This window comes from Oncorhynchus mykiss, chromosome 11 (genome assembly GCF_013265735.2).
Source record: "Oncorhynchus mykiss isolate Arlee chromosome 11, USDA_OmykA_1.1, whole genome shotgun sequence".
Taxonomy (NCBI): Eukaryota; Metazoa; Chordata; class Actinopteri; order Salmoniformes; family Salmonidae; genus Oncorhynchus; species Oncorhynchus mykiss.
In genome coordinates this window covers 46,790,110-46,813,545 of record NC_048575.1, presented here as the reverse complement: position 1 = coordinate 46,813,545, position 23,436 = coordinate 46,790,110, and the positions used below count along the sequence as shown (strand labels likewise).

The 23,436-nt window shown below is 42.7% G+C and overlaps 1 protein-coding gene and 1 long non-coding RNA gene across 6 annotated transcripts; both read left to right on the top strand.

Annotated features, from left to right (window-relative positions):
* The first annotated feature begins 5,948 nt into the window (after nucleotides 1-5,948).
* LOC118936390 (kinesin-like protein KIF27) lies at nucleotides 5,949-12,932 on the top strand. The gene is given in 6 exon segments (XM_036935570.1): nucleotides 5,949-6,527; nucleotides 6,530-6,679; nucleotides 7,238-7,450; nucleotides 9,991-10,871; nucleotides 11,036-11,179; nucleotides 11,278-12,932. Coding segments are annotated over 5 exon segments (1,428 nt in total). The 5' UTR covers nucleotides 5,949-6,406; the 3' UTR covers nucleotides 11,099-11,179; nucleotides 11,278-12,932.
* A 334-nt stretch (nucleotides 12,933-13,266) lies between these two features.
* On the top strand, nucleotides 13,267-16,639 carry LOC110535032. Of its 5 annotated transcripts, none has more exons than XR_005034644.1 (8): nucleotides 13,267-13,680; nucleotides 13,767-13,912; nucleotides 13,994-14,115; nucleotides 14,829-14,891; nucleotides 15,086-15,236; nucleotides 15,419-15,614; nucleotides 15,725-15,918; nucleotides 16,503-16,639. It is a non-coding gene; the product is annotated as an uncharacterized LOC110535032 (long non-coding RNA). The 5 variants fall into 5 exon arrangements; XR_005034642.1 differs by having other exon boundaries at nucleotides 15,083-15,236; XR_005034645.1 differs by having other exon boundaries at nucleotides 14,829-14,947.
* The last annotated feature ends 6,797 nt before the right edge of the window (nucleotides 16,640-23,436 follow it).

The following is a 23,436-nucleotide window of genomic DNA, read 5'->3' as shown; positions in this document are numbered from 1 at the left end:
GACATCAATACTATGAAATAACACATATGGAATCATGTAGTAACCAAAAAAGTGTTAAACAAGTCTAAATATTTTAACAAATCAAAATATTTTATATTTGACATTCTTCAAATGTAAAATATTAGGTGTGTTCAAAAGTTAGGTGTGTACACATTTTTGACTGGTATGCATGTAAATAAAAAAAATGCTAGAATTTCTTTAAACATCTTTTCACTGTCATTATGGGTTATTGTGTTTAGATGCGTGAGAAAAAACGTGGAATAAGTCAAGGGGTATGAATAATACATTCTGAAGGCACTGTAAATTGTCCTTGAACCTTTTAACCTTTTAATGTCTGTAAATGTCAATAAAACTGTACTTGACAACAACTTCATTTGATAACTCATATATGTACCGTAATAGTATTATAGCTGCCCATCACAGAGCAGCATCCCTCAGGACACGTGAGGAATACCTGTTGTCACTGTATCTTAGTTGTCACTGTATTAGACTAAGCATAGGTGATTTGATGATGTTGAAATATTGAAGTTGAAATGGTGTTGGAATAGTGGAGGCAGCTCCTGTTTTCATTGCGACTTGTGGTTCTAAATCTATAGTTGTTTAAGCATTCCGAACATCTCTGAAACATTAACTTGCTTGACCGTGCTGTAGTAGGTCATGTAACTATTTGTTTTTGGACTTCACCGGACAGATGTTCCTCTCCGGATTTGTGATTAAACAAATCATTTATTCTAGCACGGTGTCTTCTTATTTTCTCGTCCTTAGGCCTATACATCACTGTGACAAGGGACGTGTCACATGTGCTCCCTCTCCGGCCTCTAGGTCACCAGGCTGCTCGTTAGGGCGCACACCTGTCACCAGCATTAGGCGCATAATGACACACCTGGACTCCATCACCTCCTTGATTACCTGGCCTTTATATGTCACTCCCTTTGGTTTCTTCCCCAGTCGCCATTGTTCCTGTATCTGTTCTTGTCATGTCGGTGCGCTGTTTGTGTTTCTTGTTTTGTTCAGTTATTTATGAAATGTATTCACTCCTTGAACTTGCTTTCCGACTGTCAGCATACAGTGTTACTATATGAACTAACAGGTTATAGAGAAAACAATGCAAGTATCACAACATAGGTTGTAATATGGCTTTTTTTCCCCTGGCTGGGCATCCTCAGTGACTTTTACCCACGCACCGCTACTGCACACAACACAAACTATCCAACATAACGTATGTGTGGAGAGTGGCTATTTGAAGCACAAATTGGCCTCAAATGCAGTTGGAGTAATGTGGAAATGGTGCCCTGTGGAAGCAGGGGTTAAACCGCTTTTCAACTACACACAATACAGTATACTATGCTATACATACATTACCTTATTGATTATACAGTGGCATATAGACATCCTACATTTGGTTAAACACCCACACAACTGGAAATCCATCTTTTAGAGCTGAAAGACTATAGAGCTTAGCCAAGTTACACAAGGATTTAGGTCAACAAGTCATTGTTTTAGTCAAAGTATGATATCTTTGGGCTTGAAGTACCAATTCTGAACTGCCCACAGTTCTGAACTGCCCACTTCTTGCAAATCCGTGTGAATGCGGTGTCTTTTCCTAAGACATGACATACAAATTATTTTCAGCCTAAGTTTTGTTTCAGGCATAACCTCAGGAAGTAGGGATGCTGAGGGTGCTGCAGGACCCCCTGAAAAATCATAATTTAAAAAACAAGTCAAACATGTTTTGCCAAACATTCTAAGCACCCCCAACCCCAAACTGCTTTCCTACGGCTATGGTTTCACGGCTGGGTTTTATTTGAATGTTACCATCTGTAGTGGAATTTTACTGTGTCTCTTTCTGCTTAGTGTGTCACACTTATCATACATGTTTGACCTGTTGCATACTTAGAAATGCGCCTACAATAGACAGACAGGGTGCCTGAGGTTTGCTCTCAAAAGGTCGGCGCAGTAGGATTGGAACATTGGCTGAACACCCAGATTGCTAGATAAGGTTTGGTTGCCAGGTGTTCTTCTCCTGGGCAGCCATTCTCTGTGAGCAAACGCTTTGCTGAGAAAGGATGCACGTAGTGATAGTATAAATATCCTGAGGGGGAAGTACCTCCTCAGAGCTTCTGACTAACTTGTAGTGTGAAGTGCTGTTTGTAATGGCTTCGCTGGCGTGAATTAACATAAATTCATTTAAACTTGACTTTGGGATCCTTAGTGGTAATTTCCTCAACACACCCACCAACATGGCATTGTTAATTATTCAGAAACAGCTGCAAAGTTATTCCCTTCATGACTGAGATGAGCCAAACAGCCTTGTGTCCATCCGCCTGAACCATGGAAAAAAAATCTCATGTGTGTTTTTGCACATCCACTTGTTTTCTTTCCCAGAAAATTATCATAATCCATTGGATAATTTGTCAATTTTCACTTATTTTCAAGCTAGTCTGTAGAAAAATTATATAAATCTGACCATCTTAAAAATGGCATAATTGTGTGATATGATAGCATTGACCACTAAAGTGTTGCTTCACTACACGTTCCACTTCTTTGATTGGTGTAACATTAGCTAGAAACCAGATAATGAAAAGGCACCTGCATGCATGATAAAGATAAAAGTCATTGTAGCCTGTCATTTCACTTCCCCTGTGAGAACCATAAGCATGGGCTAACTTGGCTTTGCCAACAGCCTACCTATTGAAGGTTGCACCGTGTCCAAGACAATGTAGAAAAACTCATATCAGCCATCTTTCAATTGTTATCCATATTACCGGAGCGTCAAACTTATTCCTTCTAACTATTTCTATGGTGGATTCGCAGCCACAATTTGTGGAAGATGCCAAAACTTTGGAGATAACAATAGATGGCAAGGTCAAAGACAGGCCAGTGATTTCCATCTGTTGTGAAGTTTTCCCTAAATTAATGCTTATGACAAATCCAGCTCCAGAAACAGCCAGAGAGTCAGCTGGCTAATCTTTTGAATATGGTGTAGTTAAAAAAAACAAGCAACAGATGAGATTAGCTAGCTAGATAAGGTTAGCATGCTAGCTAGATAAGGTTAGCATGCTAGCCAGCTACACTTACAGCTGTCAGTGCCCTATTTGTTAATGTTTATCAACTTCACATGGACATTCCCACACTCAATTTGTGAATTTGTATAAGTAGCCTTCGTCAATTGGAGGCAGGAACCTGTTCAATCTTATGCTTACATATTATATTGAATTAAATCAACCAGACTCAGAGGTCAATTTCAACATGTCTTTACTCCATCACGGTCCGTGTAACCCCTCACATTCCTTTACCGACGTGGTGACATCCTATCTCAGTAAGTCACATCAGTACACAACAGAACCCAAACATGCATGTTCTCTCTAGGACGGGAAATTACGTTGAAATAGTGGTGGCAACTGCCTTTGTGGGGAGCTCAGATTCTTGTGGCTGATTTTCTGGTTCTCATGGAGGCTAGGGGAGAGGAGGCTACTCTGCTGACTACAGCGAACAACAGGGCCTAGTCCACCTGGGGGCACTTCACTACTCAGACACCCTGACAGAGACATTAAGAAACTGTAAGTATTTTTCCCCTGTTATGTGTGCATGTACCTTCTTTCTTCTCTCAGGTGAGTTGCTCAGCTCAAGCAACAGTAGAAATGTGGCGATTTGTGTCTGCTGTATCTGGTGTGTGGGAGGATCAAGGTGCACCTGTGGAGTCTGGTTGAAGAGCGAGATGGCCAAAGCTACAATATCAACTCTTTAGCTCTGACACAGGCCCACACAGAGAAACTGACTATTTTAGTGATTAAAAAACAGCAGAAAATCTAAATGTAGTTGTTTTCATACAACAACAAAAAAAGTGTGAAAAAACTGGGGAAAATAGAACAAATGGGGGAAATCTGAATAATGGAAAAACAAAAGAGAAAACTGAATTTTGAAGAGAAAAAACTGAAGTAGACAAAAAAATGTACAGAATATAAAAGGCCCTACTAACGTTTTTAGTGTGTGTCATCCCACAGCACAGCATTTTGGGCAAGGTTGAGGTCAGGTCCAATTTGACTATGCACCCAAGAGGAAAAGAGGTTGGCCATCCTACGTTGGGCCATCCATTTAGAGTAATATAATATATATACAATTTAGCAGACACACAAAGTGACTTACAGTCATGCGTGAATACATGTTTATGTTTGGTAGATCCCGGGAATACCAAGATGCATGACAGGGTTATAAATGCTTTGTGAAGCCTCAATTTAATATGATTTATAAGGCCTTTATTAAGGGGTGCTTATGTCACCCTTTACAAAGCACAGGTTTATGTCTTATTTCAGTTGAAGTCATTCAGTTGTACAACTGACTAGGTATCCCCCTTTTCCCTTTCCTTTCCTTTTCTATTTGACATAGTGTTTTTTTTCACATTTGACATTGGTGGTTATGGCACACAGTTATGCCACATTTATTAACCTTTTATAAAGCATGACATGCGGTTGTAGATGATTTGTAACACATGTAGTGTTTATGAAGGCTTTATAAGCTGCACTTCATTTAAAGCAGGACACAGTTTTGACTTAAATCACAAGACCTGAAAATGATTGTCTAACAAAGACTGGGCTCCCGAGTGGCGCAGAGGTCTAAGGCACTGCATCTCAGTGCAAGAGGCGTCATTACAGTCCCTGGCTGTATCACATCCGGCCGTGATTGGGAGTCCCATAGGGCGGCACACAATTGGCCCAGTGTCGTCTGGATTTGGCCGGGGTAGGCCGTCAAATAATTTGTTGTTAACTGGCTTGCCTAGGTAAATAAAGGTTAAAAAAAATGTTGCAAAATCCAGGTGTGCAAAGCTCTTAGAGACTTACCTAGAAAGACTCACAGCTGTAATTTCTGCCAAAGGTGCTTCTACAAAGTATTGATTGATTCAGGGGTGTAAATAGCATACTTATGCAAATTAGATGTTTCTGTATTTCATTTTCAATACATTTGCACACACACAAAAAAACGTTTTTTCACCTAGTCATTATGGGGTATTGTGTGTAAATGGGTGAGATTTAAAAAAATATTTAATCAATTTTGAATTCAGTTTGTCACGCAACAAAATGTGAAATAAGTCAAGGGGTATGAATAGTTTCTGAAAGCACGGTAAACATTGCCTTGTATTTTTTACATGTGATATACCACATCTTCTGTCTGAAATGAGTACGAAAGACCTAGTCATGATTCCTGCATTTTCACAGACCCTGCAACTAAAATACAGGTCTGTGACTAGTTTCGTTGCTTAAAGGCCCAATGCAGCCGTTTTGATCTCAATATCAAATCATTTCTGGGTAACCCCGTACTGTGATTGTTTTCAAACAAAATTGTCATAAGAAAAAAAATAGCTTCTTAGCAAGAGCAATTTTTATATATGTCTGGCAGTGGTCTGAGTGGCAAGGTGGAAACCGAAAATTAGCTGTTATTGGCAGAGAGGTTTGGAACATTTTCTTATTTGGTCTATTAACTAATTTATTGCTTGGGGATGTCACCAGGCAGGACAAACACCATCCCACCAAAACAGGCTGAAATTTCGGCGGTCTTTTAAAACAGCTCCCACACTAAAAAGGCATTATTATAGTTTTCACAATTTCACAGTATTATTACAACCTCATAGTGTGGAAATAAATATAAAACACAGGGGGAAAAAAACACGTTTTTGACTGCACTGGACCTTTAATACCTTCCTAATTTGCAAACAGACCCCATGGTTTAACAACACTTCCCAATTTTCCAGTTACCCACTGATATGTATAAAAGGGGTATATACCTGCAAGAAACTATTCAAATAAGAGCTGTTTGAAAGGGGGTTGCCTTGTATTTATTTATTTTTACCGGTAATGCCGGTGTCTGAATTGTGTATTTGATTACTTAGAATTTGCCTGCAGTAGCACAACCACGCCGTAGGGCGGCACTGTAGCATCAGATTGTGTCTAACAGCGAGTCTCTTTCCTTGGATAGAAAAGCACAAGCTTTCCTTGATTTATCGGTGAAATCCATGGCAACTAGAGATAGACAACAAAAGTAGTCGGACTACAAGTAACAACAATGGAGATGGACGGTAAGATAGTGGAAAACTAAACGTTAGCTAGGTACTGTTGCGAACCCAGCAATCAACGGTCAGCTCGAACAGTTATTTGTTCAAGTTAAAAAGTTGAAGTTGAACTTTGTTCTTTCAAATCAACAACGCCAGATATGACAGCTTTTCGTTTCACAGTCCAAAGTGCGAAAAAGTAGTGGTTTCTGAAGTTAACAAGTTACTGTACAAGTAACGTTAGACTTATTTCTTTCAGCATGCCTTTATCGAGAAAACAAAGTGGGTGTCTTGTGTGAAACTCCCGAGAGGTAGACAGGGTGACTCATTTAGTATCAGACGTTACCAGTGACGGGTTTGGTAATGGGAGAGGTGTGTGTGCGGGTTGCGGTTCGGGTCAGACCGTTGTTTCCCAAAAAGGTGCTCCACAACCACCAGCTGTGTGTGGTGCCCGACACCGTCCAGGTGATGCTGGGTAGCGATCGACCACGCCTTTGGACCGACGGCACGGTCAGGTTTACAAGTCCTGTGTCAAACCTCTGGTGGCATCTCTAGTTTACGGCTCCAATGCTACAGTGTTCGCCTATGAACAAACCGGGTCTGGAAAGACATGCACCCTTGGTGGGGGACATGTAGGTAAGTTATTGGTCCAATGCAGCCGCTTTTATCTCAATATCAAGTACTTTCTGAGTAACAATTAAAAAATCAATTCGCTTCAAGAGCTAGACTGTCAGGGAGGGGTCTGGGTGGGGAAACCTGAAAATGTGGTTGATGTCACCATGGAAGGCTAAACTCCATCCCACCAAAAACAGATTTCAGGCGCTTTTCAAACAGCTCATGACAAGGGCATTGTCATTATTTTCACCATTTCAAAGTATTATTCCAACATCATAGTGTGGAAATATATATAAAACGTAGGTAAATCTAGTTTTGACGTCACTGGGCCTTTAAAAGTGTGAGCCCAATTGTACTCTTTGACGTCATGCAGATGCCAAGTGCATTGAGGGATGATGATGTTCTGACATGAATCCTTGAATAATCTATCTACTATGATTCTACCCTGAACTGTCATTTGAGGCAAATGCAGAGAATCTTATGATTATACAATTACACTATTATATTATCATCAGAGAACTCTGCTTTTGTGTTTTCACCAAGGAAGTTGCTCTCTCTCTGTACTTGTACCCTTGTTAGCATCTCTGCCGGAGGAGGAGAGTGGGATCATTGGTCGGGTTGCAGCAGATCTGTTTGTGCTCTTGGGGGAGAGGAGGGCTGCGGATGCCAGGGCTGCGGTAGACGTTAGGGTGTCCTACATGGAACTGTACCAGGAGGAGCTCAGGGACCTGCTGGAGGTCCAGACTGGCAACAAGGAGCTGCATGTCAGAGAGGATGACAGGGGTAACACTGGTAACACCCCTCGCTCTGTCTGTGCTAGGGTGTGTGTGACGTGTCAAGTGTGTGTTTAACCCCCTAAGGCCGATATCCGCGCCCCATAAAATCTGTCAGTTTGCATGGGATGTGTCTCAATCCACTGCATCTGCCTATGTCGTACTTCCGCATCTCTGGTGAAAGGTGACAGAGCTAGACCGTGGTTTGTCAGACCATAAGACATCCCGAAAATCGGTCTTCTCACAAAATCATCTGTATCATCAGAACGGTTTGGCCTACAAAACTATGGAAAGATGAGACTCTCAAGAACACAAGGATGTTCTCCGGTTTTCTCTACGCCCTCCACAAGTCTCAGGAGACTCGTCTGAAGTCGGTACAACCAATCTGACATCTTCTTTCTGTGGTGTCCGAACTGTTAGGGCTACACACTAATATGACCCCTCTGCACAAAGGTGAGACTCTCACACACATGTTTTGCTCTAGGATGCTCACGGGACTCGTCTGAAGGTCCCCCCGGTACCAGTTGAAAAAATGAATGGAAGTACAATGCATTCGGAAAGTATTCAGACCACTTGACTTTTCCACATTTAGTTACTTTACAGCCTTATTCTAAAATTGATTAAAGCATTTTTTCCCCTCATCAATCTACAAACAATACCCCATAATGAATGACAAAGCAAAAACAGGGTTTCTAGAAATTTCGGCAAATGTGTAAAAAAACAAACAGAAATATGACATTTCTAAAAACCTGTTTTTGCTTTGTCATTATGGGGTATTGTGTATAGATTGATAAGGGGAAAAAACAATTGAATCATTTTTAGAATAAGGCTGTAATGTAACAAAATGGGGGAAAAAGTCAAGGGGTCTGAATACTTTCCGAATTTTTTAAATGTATTTTTATTTAACCAGGAAGGGCTCATTGAGATTTAAAATCTATTTTTTCAACAGCGTCCTGGCCAAGATCGGCAGCACCAAGTCATTACAAAAATTACAGACAAACAACATGGAAAAACTACAAATAATCTAGTAAAAAAACATATAATTCACAAGAGTATAACAAAACAAAACAAAAACAGCAAATTAAAAACATTGACAGGTCAGGGAATCAGTCTCAAGATCATTCATCAGTGATTTAAAAATACTAATCGGGGCGAGTTCTTCCAGTTTAAAAGTATTTTGTAAGGCTTTCCAAGACGTTGGCGCAGAGTACATAAAAGCCTTTTAACCAAATTCAGTTCGGACATTTGGAACAGTTAGCAGGATAAAGTCCAGCGAACGAAGAGAGTACCCACCACATTTCTGAACAATAAAAATGCCCAAATAAAAAGGTAGTAAACCCAAAATGGCTTTGTAAATAAAAGTATACCAGTGACTGAGCCTATGAGTGGCTAGAGAAGGCCAGCCAACCCTGGTATACAAAGTGCAGTGGTGCGTAAGGGTTTTGCAGTTTAAAATAAATCTCAAAGTGCCATGGTAAAGGGTGTCAATTGATCTCAAACACTGAGCGGAAGCATTCATATATAAAATATCCCCATAGTCTAGTAAAGGCATACATGTAGCTGATACTAGCCTCCTTCTGGCTTCAAAAGAAAAACAGGCCTTATTCCTAAAATAAAATGCCAATTTCAGCTTCAATTTTGTTGTAAGTTGTTGAATATGCAATTTAAAAGAGAGGCCGTCATCAATTAAAATTCCAAGATATTTATATTTGGTTACAACCTCAATCTCCTTGCCCTGACAGGTAGTAATAGGTGAAAGGTTCAGAGGTCTATTTCTTGCTTTAGAAAACAACATTAGTTTAGTTTTGTCAATATTGAGGATAAGCTTCAATTGACGGAAGGTATGTTGAACAGTATAAAAAGCAGTTTGCAAGTTCTGGAAAGCTTCTGTCAGAGACGAGGCACAACAGTAAATAACAGTATCATCAACATAAAAATGAAGTTGCGGATGTTGGACATTTTTGTCTAAATCATTTATATAAATAGTGAATAAGAGAGGACCAATTACAGAGCCTTGGGGCACACCATTAAAGACAGACAATTTAACAGACATAAGCCCATCAAATTGAGTGCACTGAGTTCTATTAGACAGATAGTTAGCAAACCATGCAACTGCATGCTCCGAAAGACCTACACTCGACAATCTCTGCCTTAGTATAGCATGATCAACTGTATCAAAAGCCTTAGAGAGATCAATAAAAAGTGAGACACTGCTGTTTTTTGTCAAGGGCTTCAGTGATATCATTTAACACCTTCATGGCTGCTGTAATTGTGCTATGCTTCTTCCTGAAGCCCGATTGGTACATTGATAAAATAGTTAGTAAATAAAAATTGGTACATTGATAAAATAGTTAGTAAATAAAAACTCTTAGCTGTTCACTCACAAGGGTTTCAAGTATTTTCACCAGGGGTGACAGCTTTGAGATTGGCCTATAATTATTTAAAAGAGTTGGATCTCCCCCTTTTAAAAGTGGTAGGACAAATGCTGATTTCCAGATCTTTGCACTGTACATGCTGTATGGAATTTGACTGTAATGTGTGGGTTTGTTTATGTGGTAGTTGTGGCAAGAGAAACTGTGAATACCTCCGCTGAGGAGTTGCTGAGCGTCCTGGAGGCTGGCAATGCCCTGAAGCACACTGGCCCCTCTCAGATGAACGGGCGCTCCAGCCGCTCTCATGCTATCGTTACCCTACAGCTGACGAAGGATGACCACGACAATGGCTCCCTCCGCTCCTCTAAACTCCACCTGGTGAATCTGTCTGGGTCAGAGCGGGCTGCACGCACCAGGAACACAGGCCTGCTGGTATTGGGCAACGTCATCCTCGCACTCTCCAACCCGCACTTTCCAATCGCCGCCACAACCATGTGCCGTACCCCGCGCATCGTCCGGGACTCACTGGGCGGCTCTGCCCACACACTGATAGTGGCCTGCGTCAGCCCTTCCCACCACAGTTTCGCAGAGACGCTGAGTGTGCTTCAGTTTGCCTCATGGCCATGCTACGTGAAGAACCAGCCTGGGTTGTGTCCTGCCAGGGCGTGTTTCGGCTGGCAGCCTGGAGAGGCTCGTGTGGGGGAGCTGGAGCAGGAGGTCCAGACTCTGAGAGAGGCACTGAGAGAGAAGGATAAGACAAGGAGAGGGATTGCTTTGAGTGACAGCACCAAACAGGCCACTCAGGAGGAGCGGGATGAGAGGGGGGCGGCTCTAGTGGAGGAGTCCCAGTACCGCTGCCTTGCACAGGACGCTGCCTTCCTATTGGAGAAGCTCCAGAACTCCACCCGGAGTCCTGCTCTGCAGCAGCGTTTGCAGGAATGGCTGGAGAGACACAGGGAGCTTAGCCACTCCGGCCACACTGGCTATCAACAACCTGTGGGGGGTGCAGGGGATGAGTCTCAACAGATCACCATCCTCCAGCTCAGACGTGAGCTCAAGAACTGCCAGGTAGTGTGTATAGTGGACTCTGTTTCTCAGCTTTGTTTGCTCAATATAATCTGTTTACAAATGATATTCTAAACATAGGTATAAATTGTATTTGTCTCTCTTTTTCTCCTCCCCCCCAACTCTATTTTTCTCAGTCTCTCTCCCACTCTCCCTTCTTCCATCAGGATACTCTGGCTATAGACAAGCAGGTGTTTGACCTGAGGGAATCTGAGCTGGAGCAGGTGTAGAGGCAGGTGCAGACACTGCTACAGGAGAAACAGACACACCTCCAGTCCTTACAGGAGGAGAGGGAGCACAGACAAATTAAGGTAGAGAGAGGATAGCGAGAAATTGAGATACGACGATTGAATAGGGCATTTCTACAGTGGGTGATGACTGATGTTTTTTCCGTTGGTTGGGCGTGCAGACGGAGCAGCTGGTGGAACAGCAGCTGTTGATAGATCGTCTCTGTGGTGACCTCCTGACCTTCAGGATGGGATCCTTTAGACCCTCGCTGGACACTGGGGCTTCTGGAAAGTCAGCGAGGAGACCTCAGTGTTCCCATGATCAGCTAAGGCCATGGTTGTACGAGGAAGGTGTGTGTGTGTGTGTGTGTGTGTGTGTGTGTGTGTGTGTGTGTGTGTGTGTGTGTGTGTGTGTGTGTGTGTGTGTGTGTGTGTGTGTGTGTGTGTGTGTGTGTGTGTGTGTGTGTGTGTGTGTGTGTGTGTGTGTGTTTGTTTGTGTGGGGCTGTGGCAGTCACAAAATGATTGTCAGCTGGTGATTGTCAAGCAAATAACTGTCAGTCTCCGGTAATTGCCCGTTAATTAACATAAACACATTTAGCATCTCCTGGCTTCCACACATAGCCTACAAGCCATTTTAAAAAGTCTAATACATCCATGTAATATAGCCTACACCTTCACAATAAATGTATTGTTTATTTTAGACAGGTCTAAAGAAGCATGATATGAAGAAACTGTAGTGTATTTCAGAAGAAAATAATAGTACAGTATACTCTGAGTTGTTCTGATGTGGCTATGCCAAATGGCTGTGGGCTACACTTGTTCATTTAGCAGACAAGATTTGTTTAGAATTCCGTGGCATTATTTTATATTGTTTTATAGTATGAAGAATACAATTGAGCAAAGCTCAATAAAATCTAAATATTTTCTCCAAAGGATTTGAGGGAGTGCGCACATTCGGCTATTCTGTGTGAAGCGGTTAACAAAGGAATAGGTCTTCCTATATGCTTAATTTAGAGTTATTAATGTAACTTTAGTTGTTCTACAAACGATATGTTTTGATTTTTAATACATTGTAAGGCTGCATGATGCGACTCTAATGAGGATTTGAAGAAATTGACCATATTTACTTTTCATCAGCCAACAAGATGAGAAGCCCAAACGAACAGCAATAACACTAGCCTATGTCAGTCTACTATCCCCCATAGTACAAAAGTCGACCCATTCTATTCTGTGCGAGAAATAAATATTCCAAACAGTCTGGGACAGTTGTGGGATCCGATAGATCCCAAACTAATACAACCGCTAGTATAAAAAAAATATTTTTTATGCAATGTGGCTGACGCAACAGATCAGAACGTTTAGCTTAAAATGTTGATAAACTATAAGGCTATTTCTTCACATTATAAGCGCAGCAATGTGCACATGGTAGTAGGCTATAAGCATGACTGTTCCATTAGTGGAACACACCATTATCAAAAGTGACCGCAAATGCAATTATGCATGTAATGCTTTTATTATGAAGGTGCATTTTTATGGTGAAAATGATGTTCCCCAAACTTGAACCTCACACGCTGCTTATATATGCCAGTTAGGATCTACACCCCGTGTAAAGCGGATTGATGTGCTTAATTTTAAGAAGTTATTTGGCCACTTTAGTTGTGATACAAACCTCAAACATATAATAGGCCTATCGGCTAGGCTGCATGAGGGTTGCGACTATGATTTGAAAAAGTTGTTTCTTACGCTGGCCATCATTCACAAGTGATAATGTATCATTCACAAGTGATTGGTTAATATTGTCACCCATCAGACTATTCTAGATTTAATCTTGTCTTTACATATACTAAATAACATATTTGTTTTGATTTAGAATAGACCACTATCATGCACCTGTATCGAAACAGGGGCAGCAGGAAAAAATGTCATCTATGCACTTAAATAGCGAAGGGAGGATGCTTTTCTCTGTGGTTTATTTTCATGCCAGCCAGGTAGGCTATACTGCTGTTGTAAAGAGTAGTAATGTGCTTAATATTAGTGAAGTTGAGTAATAAATATAGTAGGCCTAGCCTATAGAAAGCTGATGGGATCCTCTTCTTTTTATTAGAGGCCATCACTCTGTTTTCTCAATTGCATAGCCTATAGAAATATTGCGAAACATGAGCTCATGGGCTCTCATTAAGTGTTTGATTTAGATTTCCAAATACATTTGCATTGATGTCATAGTTGATTAGAGGGACAATAGAGTGCTGAGTACCAGGCAGTTAGCACGTTTTGTAGGCCACTAATGACCAGCAGCAGCATCAGAGTTTGGAGAAGACTAATTACTGTTACTAAATGGTAATTTGACTGCCTTCATGACTCGTGACCGCCGGTGTGGCGGTATGTGTGCAACAATGGAGTTTCTGTTAGTGTGTTTCTTATGTAGATCCATACTAGTCCTCCGGCCTGTTCGTTGGAGAGGGTGATGGCTGCCTCTGCTGCTGCTGGCTCAGATAGAGGAGAGAGATGAGGTCCACTGCCCTCAAAAAACACTGAAGGAAAGGAGCGAAGATGAGGAAGAGGAGGGGGGGAGAAAGGGATTCAGGTGAGCAAGACTGTAATACTGTAACATCCTGCTTCAGAGCTATGTAATTGTTCTGTTTGCTCAAGACAGACTACTTCTTTAATCAGATGGATATATCGCAGGCGCTCTATGAACCGCACATTGACAAGCAAACAGAATCCAGCATGCTTTGACCAGAACCAGGCACAAAATACTAGTTTGGACCAGATTCAGGACGGGCTCCAGTTACTTCAGCCGTCAGAACGCCCTACAGGTAAATACAGTTATGAGTCTTGGGGGGAATATTTCCTGTAATTTCTGTTTCATTGCCAAGACTGGCCTGTGCCTTCTGTAGGGTGCAAGGAGCGCAGAGAGAGGCGGAGTCAGACGGTGAACCTGCTGCGCCTAAAGAAGGCGGAGACACAGAGCAGGGCTAGCCTGCGGACCAGTGGCTCCAGTAATCTGCACAAGAACAAGGTCAGTGCTAACAATATAGCATTCAGAGAACACTCATAGAGCATTAAACACTCAGAGCATTAAACACTCATAGAGCATTAAACACTCATAGACCATTTATACAGACCTCAGAGCATTTTACAGCACTCATAGAGCATTAAACAGAGCATTTATACTGCACTCATAGAGCATTTATACAGACCTCAGAGCATTTATACAGCACTCAGAGCATTTATAGTGCATTCATAGAGCATTCATAGCGCATTCATACAGCACTCATATAGCATTCATAGTGCACTTATAGTATTCATATAGTATTCATAAAGCTCTCAGAGCATTCATACAGCACCCAGAGTATTCATAGAGCTCTGAGTGTTCATAAAGCATTTATACAGCTCTCAGAGCATTCATAGAGCATTCATACATCACCCAGAGTATTCATAGAGCTCTGAGTGTTCATAAAGCATTTATACAGCTCTCAGAGCATTCATAGAGCATTTATACAGCACTAATAGAGTATTGAAGGAGCATTAATACAGAACTCCTGTTGACCTTTCGGACTGTCAGTCTTTGCATCCATATAGCCCCATCTGTGAATGTGGTTACATTTCTCCAGTCCCATCCTTTAGCCTCATAGCAAACCAAGTGGTGGGGCTGCCATTTTGTTGTCTTTCATTAAAGAGAATACATCCTGTGATCAGCATGCTAAAGGGTTAGATGCTGCTGTGTTGCAGGACCCGAGGACCGACAACAAGGCTGTCTTTCAAAATGGAGACTCTAAAGAATCAGAGGAAAAGGTAGAATGACGTTCCAGAATTAAGTGTGGCCATATTACATCGGCAAGGGATCACAGGTTTGAGTTGCCCCTCCTTGCAGTCATGGTGATTCCTTAGATCTCAGTTGGATATTCAACATAGTTGAAAATAAGCAAACTGTGTGTGTGTTTTGACGTGTTGATGTGTTCGTTTTGCCCCTGTACGATGCCCAGCAGTCTGAGAGACGTGTGTGGCTGGAACACGAGGAGTGTGCTCTGGAGAGGAGCTGGAGGAGGAGCTGAGGTGCAGAGAAAGGTGCTGCGGCACCGAGAGGCCTGTGTCCAGGTGAGGAACCAGCTGCAGATCAAGAAGCTTCGCTCCAGCCAGGTAAACACAGAGCGGGGCTTAGATATCCAAAGTATTGACGTATGAAAAATAAGAAAAAAGAACCATACATTTTGTGTGTGTGTGTGTGTGTGTGTGTGTGTGTGTGTGTGTAAGTTACGGCATTCCAATGTTGTTGTCTGCAATTGAAAGTGCGTATGCATACGTTCACGTGTGTTCTTCAGGCTCTGAGAGTCAGGACTTGCTGCGCATGTCGGCCCGTCTGGGAGATCTGGATCAGGAGCTTGAGGAGAGAGGAGGGGTAGAGAGGCGACTGTCCCCCTCTGCAGCAGGGCTGTGTGGAGTGTCCGCGGAGGAGCTGCTGAAGGAGAGAGAGAGGGCCTGCGTCAGAGGAGGGACGGCAGGGTGCTCACGCCAGAGGTGAGCTCCTTAACGTTGCCTATTTTCCTTCAGAGTGGATGTCACACTGACTACAGGGGGCTGATGTGGAAATACATGGTGTGTGTGTGTGTGTGTGTGTGTGTGTATAGGAGGAGCATGCTCTGCTGCAGTCGGAGGAGGTCTTGGAGGCTCTGGATGCTGCAGTAGAGTTTAAGAACTATTCCATCCGGGAGAGACAGAGAGACCTCGGGGACACGGAGACGACCACAATGACGTCATGAGGGCCCCGAAAGAGCTGTCGCTTCCAGAGGCCTCGGCACTGTTGGTCAAATACTTCAACAAGGTCAGAGTCCCATCACACACTCACCACAAACTACTTTGAGCAACCAAGCTACAGTAATTCAGTTATTTTCGACGAAGGAGGCGACATGAGGAGAGTGATTTGACCATTGGCGAGCGATACGACCAGATTTGTTCAAAGTGAAACTCAATGCAAATCATCATCAGAAATTTTGCAGTGTGATAACCAGTCTGGGGAGGGAGGGTCTTACTAGCCTAGCTAGCTTTAACACTGCTGGATAGTGAACATGCTATTTTGCATGCTGTTTGGAATAAACACTCACAATGGGCGAACTAGGTGATGCCTACTACAAAGTAGTATCTCTAGTTGACAGTACACTCTGCAATAGAACCCGCATTTGAGGAAAGGCTGGGGGGCTGGGATTGAGATTAGGGGGTCGAAAAGGGTTTGGGGCAGAATTGAAACTGGAAAAGGGTTTGGGACAGAAGTGGGACTGGTTTAAAAGCTCTCCATAGGCAAACATGAAAGAGATGGTTCACTGCACTCCTAACCTTCCATTACCCTCCTGCTAAACTACCCGTCAATAACTGAGTGGATAGTTGAAAGCGTTCCCTTTGCCCCTCCAGGTGCTGTGTCTGCGGGAGTCTGAGCGGCGGCTGCAGCTGCAGAGTGGCGAGCAGGAGGCGGTGACCAGGGAGATGGAGGCAGCTCTACAGCACCTCACTCTGGACACAGAACACCGGCTCACTGAGCAGCATCAAGAGCACCAGCACGACATACAGATACTAATGCAGCAGCTCCAAGGTCAGTTTGTATGCGTCAATGTGATAAATGTTTATGAGTGTGGGGTATTCCTGCCCCTTCGTTGTGTTTGTCTGCTTTACAGTATTCTCACTGCTCGTTTTGTCCTCGTGTGTAGAGGGTGGCTCAGGAGACAAGTGGACAAGTGTTCCATGCTATGCTGCAGCAGCTTTAGAGAGACCTGTTCTTCTATAAGAGCTCCAGCCGTAAGCTGAAGAGGAAGCTCTGAGAGCTAGTCACCGACTCCCTCCGCCCCCAGGCTCCAGACCTGCAGACCCAGGGCAGGAAGGCGGCCAGCGACGGAGCATTGGACAGCCCCAGCCCGCAGATTTCCAGAGTGGAGCTGGCCCCGGTCCGTCTGTCCTGTAGAGAGCCGAGGCAGATCTCACCCTCTGCCTTCTGCAGCACTAGGAGGCACTCTACCCTGAGGGCCAGCAGAGGCTCATTCCAGGAGGACTCCATCGAAGTGCCCCGGAACACTGACCATGAGGCTCCAGCACATACTGACCACTTCTTTCCTTCGTCCACACTAATCTAGAAGAACAGGTTAGTTGAAACTAAGGCTCTTTTCAATCAGATCCGCTTTAGCCGACATCCACATAGTGGTTGTTTTGGCAGAGGTGTTAAATCTAAAAGTGGCTCACGACAGTATACCTAAAGCTGGACATTGCCATTAGCTGCACGGAGTCACATGAAGTCATCCCATTCAGCCACGTTGAAACAGTGTAATGTGAGATGTAATCTACACCTCCTTTAGGATGATAGAAATCCTCATTATTTAGTTGAATGATTTTTCAATATGAGTGTAATTACAATGTAAATACAAAAGTATGTGGACACCCCTTAGAATTTGTGGATTCAGCTATTTCAGCCACACCCGTTACTGACAGGTGTATTCAATCGACTACACCGGCATGCAATCTCAGTAACTTTCAACTTGGCACCGTCATAGGATGCCACCTTTCCAACAAGTCAGTTGGTCAAATTTCTGCCCTGATAGAGCTGCCCTGGTTACCTGCAAGTGCTGTTATTGTGAAGTGGAAACGTTTATGAGCAACAACGACTCACCCATGAAGTGGTAGGCCACACAAACTCACAGAACGGGACCGCCGAATGCTAAAGCGCATAGCGTGTAAAAATCATCTGTCCTCGGTTGCAACACTCACTACCGGTTACAAACTGCCTCAGGAAGCAACGTCAGCACAAGAACTGATCGTCGGGAGCTTCATGAAATGGGTTTCCATGGCTGAGCAGCTGCGCACAAGCCTAAAGTCACTATGCCAAGCGTCGGCTGGAGTGGTGTAAAGCTTGCCCCCATTGGACTCTGGAGCAATGTAAACGAGTTCTCTGGAGTGACGAATCCCACTTCACCATTTGGCAGTCCGACGGACGAATCTGAGTTTGGCGGAAGCCAGGAGAACGGTACCTACCCCAATGCATAGTGCCAACTGTAAAGTTTGGTGGAGGAGGAGGAATAATAGTGTTGGAAAATTTTAACACTACAGCATACAATGACATTCTAGACGATTCTGTGCTTCCAACTTTGTGGCAACAGTTTGGAGAAAGCCCTTTCCTGTTTCAGCATGACAATGCCCCCATGCACAAGGCGAAGTCCATACAGAAATGGTTTGTCAAGATCGACTTTGAAGAACTTGACTGGCCTGCACAGAGCCCTGACCTCTACCCCATTAAACACCTTTGAGGTGAATTGAAACGCCGACTGCGAGCCAGGCCTAATCGCCCCAACATCAGTGCCCGTCCTCACTAATGCTTGTGGCTAAATGGAAGGAAATCCCTGCAGCAAGTCCCTGTTACAGCAGAAAAGTGGGGACCAACTCCATATCAATGGCCTTGATTTTGGAATGAGATGTTGAATGACAATGATCGCAAGAGCAGCTGCTCACCGATTTGACGGCTCCAAAAAAATAAGAATCATTCTATAATTTTTTTTTTTTACAAATACATATACCATTTAATATCTATATATTTAGAATTGGATTGTTTTCATTATACACTGCTCAAAAAAATAAAGGGAATACTAAAATAGCACATCCTAGATCTGAATAAATGAAATATTTATTTTCTTTACATAGTTGAATGTGCTGACAACAAAATCACACAAAAATGATCAATGGAAATCAAATTTATCAACCCATGGAGGTCTGGATTTGGAGTCACACTCAAAATTTAAAGTGGAAAACCACACTACAGGCTGATCCAACTTTGATGTAATGTCCTTAAAACAAGTCAAAATGAGGCTCAGTAGTGTGTGTGGCCTCCACGTGCCTGTATGACCTCCCTACAACGCCTGGGCATGCTCCTGATGAGGTGGCGGATGGTCTCCTGAGGGATCTCCTCCCAGACCTGGACTAAAGCGAGACATGATGTCCCAGATGTGCTCAATTGGATTCAGGTCTGGGGAACGGGCGGGCCAGCCCATAGCATCAATGCCTTCCTCTTGCAGGAACTGCTGACACACTCCAGCCACATGAGGTCTAGCATTGTCTTGCATTAGGAGGAACCCAGGGCCAACCGCACCAGCATATGGTCTCACAAGGGGTCTGAGGATCTCATCCCGGTACCTAATGACAGCTACCTCTGGCTGTGCGGCCCCCCAAAGAAATGCCACCCCACACCATGACTGACCCACCGCCAAACCGGTCATGCTGGAGGATGTTGCAGGCAGCAGAACTCTCCAAGGAGTCTCCAGACTGTCACGTCTGTCACATGTGCTCAGTGTGAACCTGCTTTCATCTGTGAAGAGCACAGGGCGCCAGTGGCGAATTTGCCAATCTTGGTGTTCTCTGGCAAATGCCAAACGTCCTGCACGGTGTTGGGCTGTAAGCACAACCCCCACCTGTGGACGTCGGGCACTCATACCACCCTCATGGAGTCTGTTTCTGACCGTTTGAGCAGACACATGCACATTTGTGGCCTGCTGGAGGTCACTTTGCAGGGCTCTGGCAGTGCTCCTCCTGCTCCTCCTTGCACAAAGGCGGAGGTAGCGGTCCTGCTGCTGGGTTGTTGCCCTCCTACGGCCTCCTCCACGTCTCCTGATGTACTGGCCTGTCTCCTGGTAGCGCCTCCATGCTCTGGACACTACGCTGACAGACACAGCAAACCTTCTTGCCACAGCTCGCATTGATGTGCCATCCTGGATGAGCTGTACTACCTGAGCCACTTGTGTGGGTTGTAGACTCCGTCTCATGCTACCACTAGAGTGAAAGCACCACCAGCATTCAAGTGACCAAAACATCAGCCAGGAAGCATGGGAACTGAGAAGTGGTCATCACCTGCAGAACCACTCCTTTATTGGGGGTGCCTTGCTAATTGCCTATAATTTCCACCTGTTGTCTATTCCATTTGCCCAACAGCATGTGAAATTTATTGTCAATCAGTGTTGCTTCCTAAGTGGACAGTTTGATTTCACAGAAGTGTAATAGACTTGGAGTTACATTGTGTTGTTTAAGTGTTCCCTTTATTTTTTTGAGCAGTGTATTTTCTTTTACTGACCACAAAGTAACAAGTATATGACCTTTACATACAAAAGCAGAAACTTCATGAATAAATAAATAAATATGTTAACAAATAAATAGATGTTACAAGATAATACAATTGTTTGGTTTTCTTATTCTGGTGTGACATACAGCAGTTTGCCTTCACAGAGAACCATAAATACTCAATGCAACAGGTGTCAACACATTCATGAAACAACACTGGTAGAACTGAAATGATGTTCTACCTAGGCAATGGAACACAGGGATGGTGGTTCACGAAACATATTCATTTACAATTAGCATTAGTTTAAGGGAATGAAAGCGCACACATGTTCTCCCCCACAAAAATCTTTACTAGCCAGGCTACTTCAAGATATAGTAAAACACCCTAATCCTTCATCTGTTTCCTAGATTCACCCGTTTTAGATGGATTTCTAAGGCCAAATTCATATCCATCTTGATCTTGCCAGCCTGGGATCTAAGCATCCCCCAACCTTAAATTGGCAACCATGATTGGCAATTGTCACAGAGCACAATAGCTGGGCGATATAATAGGATATTCACCATTATGTTCCAACTTTTAAAGCAAAACTGAATACATCATTATTTTTGGAATCCTATTTCCACTCTCTCTGCAAATGCAGCCAACCACTTCTCCAAAAGAAAAACAAAAAAACATTAAGAAGTGGACTAAAAGAACAGTGGAACATGAAATGCCAGAAGACGAGGTTCTGAGAAAGCAACACAACTGACAGAATATAGAGTGGCTCACTGGAGTATATCAATCATTTAAAAATAAATAAGACCAATGTTAAATAGTCAACTGTTTTTTTGGGACTCATTTCTGCTCAGACAACTATAAGTCACATGTACGATCATATATGTATCATAAATATGTTTTGAAGGTTTAAAATGACCTTTGTCTAGTTCTCATTAAAGTACCATTCATACACAACAGTATACAGAGACATAATATAGAATAGACAAAAGGCAGAATGAGAAAATCAAAACTGCCCATTACTGACATGGTTCCAACTGATTCATGACTCCTACCAGTGTGCAGTGCCACACGTCGTGCCCATACACACAGGTTTACAGGTGATACAGACAAGTGGCAGGTGTCTGTTAGGACCTGGCTGATTTGGGAGTTTAACAAATATAAATGATGTAGAAACCAGTGATTTAATCAAAGATGGAAGGAAGAGGAAAATACTATTTTAACTGTCTCCCCGTAAGAAGTTACCATTCTATCCTTTAAAGGGTGATCCGGCCGTGATCGGGAGTCCCATAGGGCGGTGCACAATTGGCCTGGCCTCATCCAGGTTTGGCCGGGGTAGGCTGTCATTGTAAATAAGAATTTGTTCTTAACTGACTTTTCTAGTTAAATAAATGTATCATGGAAGGATCAGTCCCTGCATCCATAGCTCTGTCTATGAATTTGAGAGTGGTTACATTTCTCAAACCCCATCCATCAGATTTTTACCAAAACAGGGGTGGGGAAATTGCTTTGTTATTGTTTCTACTGCTGATTGCAGCTTTAAGCAACCCAATTAATTATTTTCCTTCATTTCAGTTTAAAGAAATTCTCAAATATATTGTGATATAACACCTACCTACATGCAGTAACAACTTACTTGGGACAAGGTTACTTGCGAGGTAGTCTACTTATTCAACACAGTAGAAAATTGAAGCTGATTTAATTTTCTCCCTAATGCTGTCCTTTGGCACATCTGGCAGGGACCTTACCTGTTAACTAATTTACAGAGGAAAACTACTGCTCCAGACAGGCTGTAAATATAAGTTTAAACTCCAACATTATGGACATTTCACTCAACCAGGTTAATCCTACTCCTGTACTGAATTGCACTTTAATAAAGATTCATGGTAACTATCACATCTTAAAATATTCCAGGACTAATTGTTCATCTTGTTTTTTTTAAATGAAATAAAATGGTTAACCGATATTCAGTTCTTGAGTAACTATGGCAGACTTTTTTTTCTATATTCATTTGAACTGGGTCTGTGAAACCAGCCTTGTATGTATATTCTAACTAGAGGTCGACCGATTATGATTTTAACGCCGATACCGATTATTGGAGGACCAAAAAAGCCGATGCCGATTAATTGACCGATTTAAAAAATAAATAATGTATTTGTAATAATGACAATTACAACAATATTGAATGAACACTTATTTTAACTTAATATAATATATCAATAAAACAATTTAGCCTCAAGTAAATAATGAAACATGTTCAATTTGGTTTAAATAATGCAAAAACAAAGTGTTGGAGAAGAAAGTAAAACTGCAATATGTGCTATGTAAGAAAGCTAATGTTTCAGTTCCTTGCTCAGAACAGGCTGGTGGTTCCTTTTAACATGAGTCTTCAATATTCCCAGGTAAGAAGTTTTAAGTTATAGCAATTATAGGACTATTTCCCTCTATACCATTTGTATTTCATTAACCTTTGACTATTGGATGTTCTTATAGGCACTTTAGTATTGCCAGTGTAACAGTATAGCTTCCGTCCCTCTCCTTGCTCCTCCCTGGGCTCGAACCAGCAACACAACGACAACAGCCACCATCGAAGCAGCTTTACCCATGCAGAGCAAGGGGAACAACTACTAGAAGGCTCAGAGTGAGTAACGTTTGAAACGCTATTAGTGCGCGCTAACTAGCTAGCCATTTCACTTCGGTTACACCAGCCACATCTCGGGAGTTGATAGGCTTGAAGTCATAAACAGCGCAATGCTTGACGCACAACGAAGAGCTGCTGGCAAAACGCACAAAAGTTTGAATGAATGTTTACGCGCCTGCTTCTGCCTACCACCGCTCAGTCAGATACTTAGATACTTGTATGCTCAGTCAGATTGTATGCAACGCAGGACACGCTAGATATAGTAATATAGTCAACCAGTAGTTAACTAGTGATTATGATTGATTGTTTTTTTATAAGCTAAGTTTAATGCTATCTAGCAACTTACCTTGGCTTACTGCATTTGCGTAACAGGCAGTCTCCTTGTGGAGTGCAACGAGAGAGAGGCAGGTCGTTATTGCGTTGGACTAGTTAACTGTAATGATGCAAGATTGGATCCCCCGAGCTGACTAGGTGAAAATCTGTCGTTCTGCCCCTGAACGAGGCAGTTAACCCACCGTTCCTAGGCCGTCATTGAAAATAAGAATGTGTTCTTGACTGACTTGCCTAGTTAAATAAAGGTATAAAACAATTAAATATATATATATATATATTTTTTTAAATCG